At 32.9% G+C, this 11,461-nt stretch overlaps 1 protein-coding gene across 1 annotated transcript in view; it reads right to left on the reverse strand.

Moving 5' to 3' along the window:
* The window catches only part of LOC106457557 (protein dachsous-like), a 145,193-nt gene that overhangs the window by 27,812 nt on the left and 105,920 nt on the right, over positions 1-11,461 (reverse strand). The window contains exon 9 of the mRNA XM_022383724.1: positions 8,279-8,518. Within this exon, the coding sequence (XP_022239432.1) occupies positions 8,279-8,518 (240 nt within the window). The remainder of the gene's footprint in view (positions 1-8,278; positions 8,519-11,461) is intronic.

Raw genomic sequence — 11,461 nt, forward strand, 5'->3', positions numbered from 1 at the left:
TTGTCAAGGGCATAACTAAATTGTGTGCCACCTATTTTGCACTCACCATGGGTATGAAAAACTGAATATTTTATATGTAATAAGTCCTCAGATTTAAGGCTGAGCCTAATGAGGGGACTTCAAATTGATATAAGTCACAGCAACATGGGGAAGAGGATCAAGTGATCCTGTGAGACGTGAAAAGAAGGGGAGACACACATAACAGAAGACAGGGGGCTCTAGATATAAAGAACTTATCGACCAAAGTCAACTACAGAGAACACATATGGGATCCTCTGAGAAACAAAAAGACTCAAGAAAAGAGAGAGTAAAAAGAGATAGTAAAAAAGAAAGCTGAGAAAGACCCCTAGAGGAATGAGATACTTGTAGGGGTCAAGACTAAATTGGAAAGTCAAACCAGTCACCTCAAATGATATGAATCCCAAAGAACAAAGGAGGTAACAACAGTATATGTTACATTGGATGAGGCAAGTAGAGGCCAAACACCTATAGAATAGTGGAACAGTAGGCCTAACAAATGCAACCTGTGAACAAAAGTTCACCTGACCAGATGGAAAACATCAATCCTAGTTATCCACATTCTGGAAGAGTAGCCACCTAAGAGTGAGAAAATGGACCATCTTGAACCAAGAAAAAGCAAAGTTGGTTCAAATAGGAAAGATCTATAACAGGTCCCCAATCACCCATCTTTGTAGGAATGAATGACTAAAAGATGGGAAGAAAGCCCCAGAGCAGAAAAACCAACAGATGGGGTCAAGGAATTGGTCCATGACCCATTTGTTCTAATTGGGTGAAGTGGAGAGCAGAAGGACAATGATAACTCCAGAGAAAGCACCTACGTAGCCCAGTAGTCTGTGGAAAAGGCAATTCACAAGTATACAAAGTGGGAGAGCAGAGCTCCCACCAGACTAAAACTGAGGTATAACTCCAGAAACAAATCACTTCCAAGATCCTCACAGTCAGTGCTCAGAGAAAGAAGGAAAGTGAGATAGGAAAAAAAAATGGAAACAGAAAATGGGGCAACACCATGAAGATTGCTGGCCCAGAAAAATAAGAAACTCAAGTGAACAGAGATGACTGCTGATGAAATGCATCAGCTCAAGATTTTCCAAAGTATAAAAAACTCCCTAAAAATCCTTCTTACAAAGAAAATGATGTAACACATAGGTCCCTGAGAGAAGAGAGAAAAAAATGTCAGAAAGTAAGGTATCCTAATGAAGTACATCCCAGAAATAGAGGAAACCGAGTTAAGTAGGGCACAATGGATAAAGGAAAATAAAAGCAAGTGGAAATCAGGTATGAGTAGGTTCCCCAGTAAAACTAACATGACTGTAATATAAAGTTTCTAAAAGAAATTGAGTAAAGAAGAAACAAAGATGAATGAAGAGAGAGAGAGAGAAAAGAAAAAAGAAAAAGAGGAGATTAATTAGCTGAAAGAAGAAACTCAAGTGATTGCTGAGCAACAAGGTAGCCCAAATGCAGCACAAACATCTAGAAAAAGAAAAAACAGAAGATACATACCTGTGTAATCCAAGCATTGAATGACAATGATGGGATTATCTGATCTATGTTGGGAAGAGGGAAGCAGAAGCAAAAGTAGGCATGGAAACAATCCGTCAAACTTATCTAAAGGTGGGGCAGATTATACTGATGTAACAAAAGCAGGAGATTGACATCATTGACTATCATAGTGCTTACACTCACCATTACAGTATTGGATGACTCCAGCTGGGGAGTGTCAGAATCTCGGAAGATATCAGAAACATGGAAATGTGAATTTGTAATTCAGATCCACAAAACACTGATTTTTTTCATTTTTTTTATAAATAAAAGATTTGCCTGGTATATCAATGGTAAACAGACATAGTTAACTGACATAATTATATGATTGAAAATAACATAATGAAACCCATATGATGGGTTAAAGTAATGGAAAACAGTACTGCCAAAGAAACCATATCATATACAATGTAAAATGTGACTCAAAATTACAAATTTGATTAAAAGATAAGATAGCATATTTAATTAATTTGAATCAATGTTCTATCTGAAATGTTTAAAATGTGGTATCTTTATTTCTCACAATAAAGAAAATTAAGGAAAGAAATTCTACACTACATATATTTACAAAATTTTAAAATAAAAAGTGCAAGAAAAATCATGTCTGAACAAAGTAGTGTTGAAAATGAATGAGCTTTTGTTCATGTGCTAGTGCTCATGGAAATTACTGTGCATGAAGGATGTCTTGCTCTCTTATTGGTGAAGAGCTATAGTCTAATGACAATTACATCATTGGCTGTCACAATTTACATTAATGGATGTAGAGGTGGGAGTTTAGTTCATGACTTCTGACATGTGCAAAAATCTTCTCAATAGCATGAGGTAATAGCTTTTCAATGTGCAGAGAGGTTACTAAATGATTCTGAAAGATAAATTTTAAAATATTTACCTTTTTTTTCTCTTTTAATAAAGACCAGTACAGCAAGTTTGTCTAAGAATTTTTGATGTTATTAAATTTTCATACATTATTACTTATATACACGTGGCTGCTTTAATCCTGAAACTTTGCAGAAAAAAAAAAATGTGTGGAAAACTGTTCGTTTGTACTTATTTGATTATAAAGTTAAAGAATGTAACAGTTGATGATCTAACAAATGGAACATTTGGTCACTTATAACTTATTATGTGCCTAATTTGTATAAAATAACTTTCTTATCAGACTCAACATTAAGCAAAATGAGATCAAGTGCCTTTAAATTAAAGACAAAGTGAGAGGTTTTGAGGATGTAACATATACATAACCTACCAACAACAAGGGACCACTTGATCCTTCAAGGTTTTCCTTACAGACCCACCCTTAGGAAAGGTAAATATGTTTACCCACCTTTTAGACTTCAAGAAATCATTGACTCCCCTCTTAAACCCCTGTACAATGCTGGCCTTCACTGCTGCAAAGACGAAAACTAATTTCATAGGTCGATCACCATGTTAGAAAAAATAAAACTGTCTTAACTGTATCCTAGCTGTCTTTTGTAACTCTTAAATCTGTGTATTCTCATCCTATTATCTTTCAAAGTTTAAAAAAAATACAGAGGTCTTTATCATATCAACCCCCCACCCTTGATAATCTTATAAGCTTCAGTAAGATCCTTTCATTTCTCAGGAGAAAATATTTTTAAGAGACTTTAAACTATCCCTCTAAGATAAACCATTTTAATAGCCCTCCTCTGAACCTTTTCCTATAAATCAATTTCATTTAACATGGCAGTTAATTAGAAAAAGAAGACTGTTAGTCAATGAAGGCTGTCACATCAAAAAGGTCAAAGCAAGTGCTGATCATTTAAATATTTATCAAACCTTCCCTTGAACTCACTTAAATTTACTACATGCACCAAGTCAGAAAGGTGCCCATTCCAAAGACCAACCATTCTGTTAGAAGATGACTCATATAATACCAAAATTTATATTTATGTCTCCTTGTCCTACTACATCTGAAGGTAACCTATTCCAAAGGCCAACCACCCTGTTAGAAAAGTAAAACTGTGTTATTTGTGTCCCCTAGTCCTACTATTTTTACTGTTAAGTATGAAAAAAAGATGATGCATCAATACTGTCAATTCCCTTTACAATCTTAAGCACCTCAATCAGATCCCCCCAACTCTTCTTTTATCAGGAGAAAACAATTTTAGATTTTAACCTCACCTCGTATGACAGTCCCTTCATCCCAGGCACCATTCTAGTAACCCTTCTTTGAACACTTTCCAACATTTCAAAAAATGTCTTTCTTTAGGTAAGAAGCCCAAGACTGAAAACAATATTCAAAATGTAGCCTAACCAGTGACTTATACAATGAAATTATAACATCTTTAGACTTGTATTCAATATTTCTGTAGATGCAACCTAAAATCCTATTTGCCATGCCACTAGCTTGGATGACTCTAGAAACTGATCAACTATTACACCAAGATCCCTTTCTTTTATGACACTGTTAAGGTTATTCCCATCCAAATTATAGTTATAATTAAAATTATGATAACCCACATGCATTATCTTGTAATTATTATAATTAAAACCCATTTTCCATTTATTTGTACAACTCACTAAATTATCTAAATCCTTTTGTAAATCAACAGCATCCTCTTCACAGCTAACAACACCCAACACCTCAATATCGACTGCAAATTTAAGTAATTTATTGATCATTCTTTCAACTATGTCATTGATGTAAATAAAAAAAAAGCAAAGGCCCTAAGACTGAGCCATAAGGTACCCCACTTGTGGCATTAAACCAGTTTTACTTAACTTCACTTGTAACAACCCTCTGCTTTCTCCCATCCAGCCACTCTTCTGTCCAATTTGCTAACTTATCCCCTACACCTATAAAGGTAAGTTTTTACAAGCCGTTTACGTGACACCTTGTCAAATGCTTTCTGAAAATCCAGATACACAAAATCTACACTCTTACCCTTATCTTCATAAGCAGTAACCTTTTCAAAGAGTGTCAAATAATTGGTAAGGCAAGATTTTCCCTAAGTGAAACGTTGGCTATCCAATAAAATTCTAAGCTTTGTTAAATGACTTTGGAAAGCATCTTTTAACATACTTTCCAAAACTTTTCCCACAACTCATGCAAGACTAATGGTTCTATAATTACTGGGACAATTTGAAAAGAGGAGGTACATTAGCTAACTTCCAATCCTCTAGTACCTGCCCACTATTCATGGACTGACAAGAACAGTAGCAAGTGGCTCACATATTCAATCTTTAATTTCATTCAAAACCCTTGGGGAAATATTATCTGGCCTTATCAGGAGCCTTATCATTCTTAAATTTCCCAATTTTTCTTAACCAGCTCAGAATTAATGCAGTCATCTTGTTCAATCTCATTTCCATTTATAAGCTGTTCAAGATGTGGAATACTGCTTAAATCTTCATTAGTAAAAATCGAGGAAAAGGCAAAATTTAATAACCCAGCCATCTCATAATCATCAGATACGAGCCTTGCTTTATCATCCCTCAAGGGTTCTACCCCCATCCTAATATTTTGTTTACCCTTAATGTATTTAAAGAAATCCTTAGTGTTAATTTTTAAATTTTCAGCCAACCTTTCCTCAAACATCCTTTCTGATATTCTTATTTTCTGTTTCACCAACTTTCTTATCTTCTAAATCTCTTGTCATACCACTCAATTTCAATTTCTTAAATTTGTAATGCTTTTCTTTAATTTTTATCCCTTATACTTTTTGTGAGCCAACCTGATTTGTTACTTGCAACTACCGTTTTCTTTCTATATGGAATATGTTTACTTTGAATATTTAAAAAAATATCTTTAAAAATTTCCACATCTGACCAATGTCTCCAAATAATTCAGCTGCCCAATTCACAACAGAAACTTCTTGTCGCATCCCTTCAAAGTTTGCTTTTTTCAAATTTGTAACCAAAATATCATTATTCCTTATCTCTATATGCAACAAAACATTGAACCTAATTCAGCAATGATCACTTGCATCTAGATGCTCCCCAATTTCCACCCTCTTGATCATTTCAATATTTGAAGTTAACAATAAATCTAAAATAGCATTGTTTCTAGTAGGTTCCTTGACTAATTGGTAAAGACAGCCAACTAGAACAGTTTCCAAAAATCTTTCTTCTTCATGGTTTGACTCTAGCATTTCCCAATCTATATGCCTAAAATTAAAATCACCCATAATTATGACTTCATTCTATAACAGCTGGAATCTTAATCTCACTGTACAGTTTCTCACTAATTTCATCAGAATCATTTGGTAGTCTGTAACAAATTCCCACTAAAACCTTTTCCCTATATATCCACTGATAGACACCCAAATGGATTCAATCTCTTTGCTATTATCTTTCATATCCTCAACTTCAACAGGATGAAGCTCACAGTTTACATATAAAGCCACTCCCCCATCTTTAATACTCTATCCCTATTAAATAGCCTGTAACCCTATATTTCAAAGCAATTTCTGTCATCAAAATAATCTACATTTAACCATGTTCCAGTTATTCCCATTATATCAAAATCCCCCATTCCTAACAGTGCTCCTACTATGCCAAGATTCTTTTCTTCAGTCATGCAATTGAGTTGGTTCTCATCTATTTTAAACATGTGATCCAAATTATGATAATCCAAATGCATTACCTTTCACTTACTATAATTAAAGCTAATTTTCCAATTATATGCCCAACTTATCAATTAATTTCAATAATTCTGTAACATCTAAGCACATTCAGTACAGATAGAAATACCCAAGAGTTTAATGCCATCAGCAAACTTTATTAATTATTTCCTGTCAGTATCATTAAAGCAAAGACTGAAGCACTGACTCCTAAGGTACTCCATTAGTAAGAAAGATCCAGCCTCTTGCTTTCTCCCATAAAATCACCCTACAATCCAATTAACTAGTTTCTTGCTAACACCTACAGATATGATTTTCTTATCTAATATTTTTATGTGAAAATCAAAGTACATCAGTCTAAACCCTTTCCCTCATCAAGATAACATGTAACATCTTTGAAAAAAAAATAGTAAGGCAAAGTTTCCTTTTGGTGAATCTATGTTAGCTTTCCTTTATGTTATTTCACATTGTAAAGCTTCTTTTATCAGACTTTTTAGAATTCTTCCCAATATAGAAGTATGACTAAATGCCCTATAATTTCTAGGACCACTATTATTACCCCTTTAAAAATAGGAGTAACATATAAGAAACTCCAATCCTCATGCACCTACCCACTCTGATCTGACTGATCAAAAATTAAAAAGAAAGGCTCAGGTATCTGATCTTTGACTTCCTTTAAAACCATCAGGAAAAACTAAGTCTGACCCTGTTGCTTTATCTACCTTGCAAGGGATTAATATCTTCATGATATTGGTCAATTCCAATATTTACTACAGAATACTCTAGGTAATGAACATATCTATCACTTTCTCTTGAAGAAACAGAAGAAAACATTTAAAAGTTTAGTCATCTCATAGTCTTCAACAATAACATTGTTATTAACATCCTTTAAGAGCCAAATCTCCATTCTAACATTTTGGTTATCTTTAACATACTTCAAAAAACTCTTTGCTGTTAATTTAGCATTGTCAGCCAATTGCTTCTTATAAGCTCTTTTGGATTTTCTCATTTCTTTTTAACCAAATCCCTATAGTTTTGTAAGTCTCCTATCCTATCTGTCAATTTAGACTTTTATGTTAATGACATTTAACCCTCATTTTAAATTCTTTTATATCTTTAGTAAGCCAGTTAGGTTTGATTTTCCCTGTTATCACTTTCCTCTTTTTAAGTGCATGCCTATCTTGAACTAACAGCAATGTACCTTTAAATATTTTCCAAGTATGTCCCACATCACCTTTTATTTCATTGTTCAAATTCACTGTTAACAAGATAAATAGAAAACTGGGAATTTAAAACCTGCAAATAGGGATCATAAAAAAAGGAAGGTAACAAAATTGAAGATACTGTAGACATTATTTACACAAACTACAAATCCCTATTTTGACTCTACCAAATGTAATTCTAGAAAACAGCATGGATCCAAAATAGGGGATTGTAGTTTGAGTAAATAATGTCTACAATATCTCTAGCCTTGTTTGCTTATTTTTTTATTATTATCCCTATTTGCAGGTTTCTACATTTATCTTCTTTGCTGGCTTTTTTACGCTCAACTATGAGCAAAGGATTACTTGATATGGTAGCTAACCTTATATATTGTAATGATAATAAATATAACTAGTAGCTAGCTGATACCATTCATGAAGATTTACTGTAGCTATTGACTATTTGATTACATTAGTTTGAGATGCAAAATGTTAAGCTGCAGCTTGAGACGGTCATGGACATTTGTTTGAGAATATAGTGAGCATTTATAGTTTCTGTGTAATGGACAATTATATGCCTAGACTAAGACACAATCCCCATTAAGTACATATAAAATTTTACCAGTAGAAAAGCAGTCTTTCCAGATAAAACAGTTAAGGTACTTTTTTGCCCAAACATTCTATTAGTGTTTTGTGCAATTCCTTGCAATCCCTATTATGAACCATTATCATGATTCGTGAAAAATTTGGAAACCTTAAAGCATGGAGAAAAATGCAAAATGAAGAATTTCATGTAAACATAATTTAATTCTGTTATATCAGACTGTAACTAAATTTCCATGGTCTGTTAGATGCTCTGTTGTTTACAAAAGAGACATTTTAACTTAATTAATCATAAAATTTTTTCAATGCAAACAAATAACTTAAATATACCCAAGTCTTTGTCAAAAGCTTCTACTTTAATCACAGATGTTCCAATTGGTGATTCTTCTGACACTCTTGCCTTGTAAGTATGTTGATGAAACTGTGGTGGATTATCATTTATATCTTCTACATGAATATTTATAATCTGGGATGTTGACCTTGCTGGCTTGCCATGGTCAAAAGCTGTGATGTTAAGTTCATAAATGTGACGATTTTCTCTGTCCAATGATTTGGCTACTGACAATAATCCTGAAATAAGAAAAGATTCCCCTTTTATGCCAAATAAAATTTTATAGGTAATAAAAGAAAAAGGTAATTGAAACTTAATATAAACAACTTCTTTTTTTTTTTTACTTTTAATTTTAGGTACTACAGTTGTGTGCTTTGACAATATGCACTAGTCTTAAGGCTAAGCCCCAAAACAGTAACTTTATGGCTTTAAAACATAATTAAATATAAAGGGTTAATCAGCCTAAGTATTTTATTGTGTCATTCATTTCAACCCAAGGGAGGACTGACAGAGTATTTCAATATTTCACAAATGTAATCCAGTCCCAACATCAACATGGGTTATTTAATCTTATATCGTCTAAGTTCTGTGTACACCGTATAATATAACTAAATGAGTAAGTATTAAAAGTCGTGAATTTAAAATACATTATAACTACTTTATACTATCTCGGCTAAAACCTTTCTAAAAACAGTGTATTTATGAACACAGAGCCTAGTAGGTTCAGGTTTTATATATCTCCTGAACTATCTATCTAATATAATTACCCAGTTTTTGCGTGTCCTGAAAATGCGCGCACACCTTACTATATAAATGCGCATTCGCGTGCACTTCATTTCAACGGATATAAACAAAAGGCGGATGTAAGTATACTTTGGTAGACATTTTGTACAACATAATAAACGCTTATCGAAGTTTGACAAAGGTCAAACGTTAGGTCGTAGAATAACATTATAAGATTATTTATTAATAGTATTAAGTACGGTAAAGTTCAGGCCTAAGACATGGGGACTCGTAGATTTCGGTGTCGTCGATTAGAATTCTTTTGTATTATTCTATAAGTCTTGTTTTTAAGGAAGTACTGTTGCAATGAAATAAAGATGCTAATCTGACGGCAAATGTTCTGCGAGTCTCTGCTAGTATATATATACTTTCTGATTACACACTACAGTATGTTTAGCCTCCTGAAAACTATACTCTGAACATAAATAACGTACATACAAAACACTATTTGACTAATAACTAATCATAGTGGTTCATATTTTAATGTAAATGATCAACGTTTAGTTAATTAACAATTAATGAATAACAAAAACGGCTAATCATTTACCTAGAAAGTCGATGTCACTATAAATTAGAACTTGGAAACCTTAAGGTATGGAGAAAAGTGCAAAATGAATAATTTCAAATTAACATAATATAATTCTTTTATGTTAGACTGCAACTAAATTTGTTTAGCTTGTTAGATTATTTGTTATATCTTCTACACAAATATTTATAATTTGGGATGTTAACCTTGCTAGCTTGCCGTAGTAAAAAGCCATGATATTCAGTTTATAAATACGACAATATTCCTTGTCCAATGATTTGGCTACTGACAACAAACCTAAAATAAGAAAAGATTCCTCTTTTATGTCAAATATGTCGCCAATCACCAAAAAGACGGAAGGAAAGCCCCAAAGTGACGTCGAGAGATTGTTCCAGTCATCAACAACCAATACTTTAATAACTGGGGCAAATTCAAATAACTTATTGACCATTCCGTTATCTATGTCCCTGAAGTAAATCAAAGAGAGTATAGGTCTCAACACTGAGCTTTCTTTTCTCCAGCCCTACTTGTCCACTCTTTATCTTAATGATGACGTTAAGATCAGAAGATTTAATAAGATTGGTGTAGAATATCTAGAAATTTCTAGCTAGATTACAAATGAGAGATAGTTGTGAAGTGTAGAGAGGATTTATCAAGAGAGTGTATAATCAGTCAATATGTTTACGAGATTATGTATATATATATATCCAGAGGAACGATAGTTCCCAAAGTCAAATTCTATTTTAAAAATTGTCAGAGAACTTCCAATGACTCTTAATGACATTGATGACAAAACCTTGTCGAAACGTTGTACATTTGCTGTTATATTAAAGTTTTTCTTCATTACCCATTCAAGCCGTCTCCAGCCATTATTAGTCTCAAAGTGGGTTCCTCGTCATCGAATTCCAATGACTCTATACAACACGAATAGTTTGATGTTTAGGGGATTGGCGCAATTAAACTACATCAGCTAGAAGCACTGTTCCACTGTTAATACGCAGTTTGAAACAATCTTAGTTTACCTGTGGCGGAAAAAATTCAATATCTATCACACAGTTAGGAAAGTGATGAATAGCAAGTCAATCCTCCCTGTTAACTTGTGGGCATGAAATATATAATTGGTTTATCCAAGATTTGATAGTGACATTAAACACAATGTTTATGTAACAATGTTTAAGGGATATGGATTCTTTTATTTTAATACTTTTCATATACACGCCAATTTTTTGTCTCTTTTCCAAATTTATCTGAAATATAGAAAGAAAACAAAATGTTTCCTGAAATAATAATGTATGGCAGCACTAATAATATGTTATATATTTTTAAGGTAAGATTTTAGCAATTATGTTTCTAGGAAATGTAATTTTCATATAAATTTTAATCTTAACTGAAAACAAAAACTGAAGTAATGCGCTGAAGAATATTGCCAGACCATTTTCAGAAAGTATAAGCTACCAATTCATTTTATTTGTCAGATAAATTATTTAGAAACATATGTAATAATATGTCAAACATAAATAATAAAATTAACTATACAACATAAACAAAACTATTAATATGAAACAAAAGAAGAAAAGAACGGTAACGTGAACAAATGAAAGAACCGAAGAAAAGCACGTAATACTGAAGATTAGAAGATATGGTGTTGTTGATATATTAGTACACACATTTCTTTACTTTCACTCAAAAGTTCTTATGATTGGTATACTATAAATGAACACTGTGTTTTAAAAATATATAGGAAACCATATGTTTACGCATATGGTAGGAATCTATATAAATATAATAGTACTGTCTGTTGTCAGTCCATGTAACTACTTCGCAGGGTGTAGATGGATCTTCACCAAAATTGGTATGTAGGTCTATGCGGGAG

The sequence above is a fragment of the Limulus polyphemus genome, unplaced genomic scaffold (genome assembly GCF_000517525.1).
Source record: "Limulus polyphemus unplaced genomic scaffold, Limulus_polyphemus-2.1.2 Scaffold17, whole genome shotgun sequence".
Classification (NCBI taxonomy): domain Eukaryota; kingdom Metazoa; phylum Arthropoda; class Merostomata; order Xiphosura; family Limulidae; genus Limulus; species Limulus polyphemus.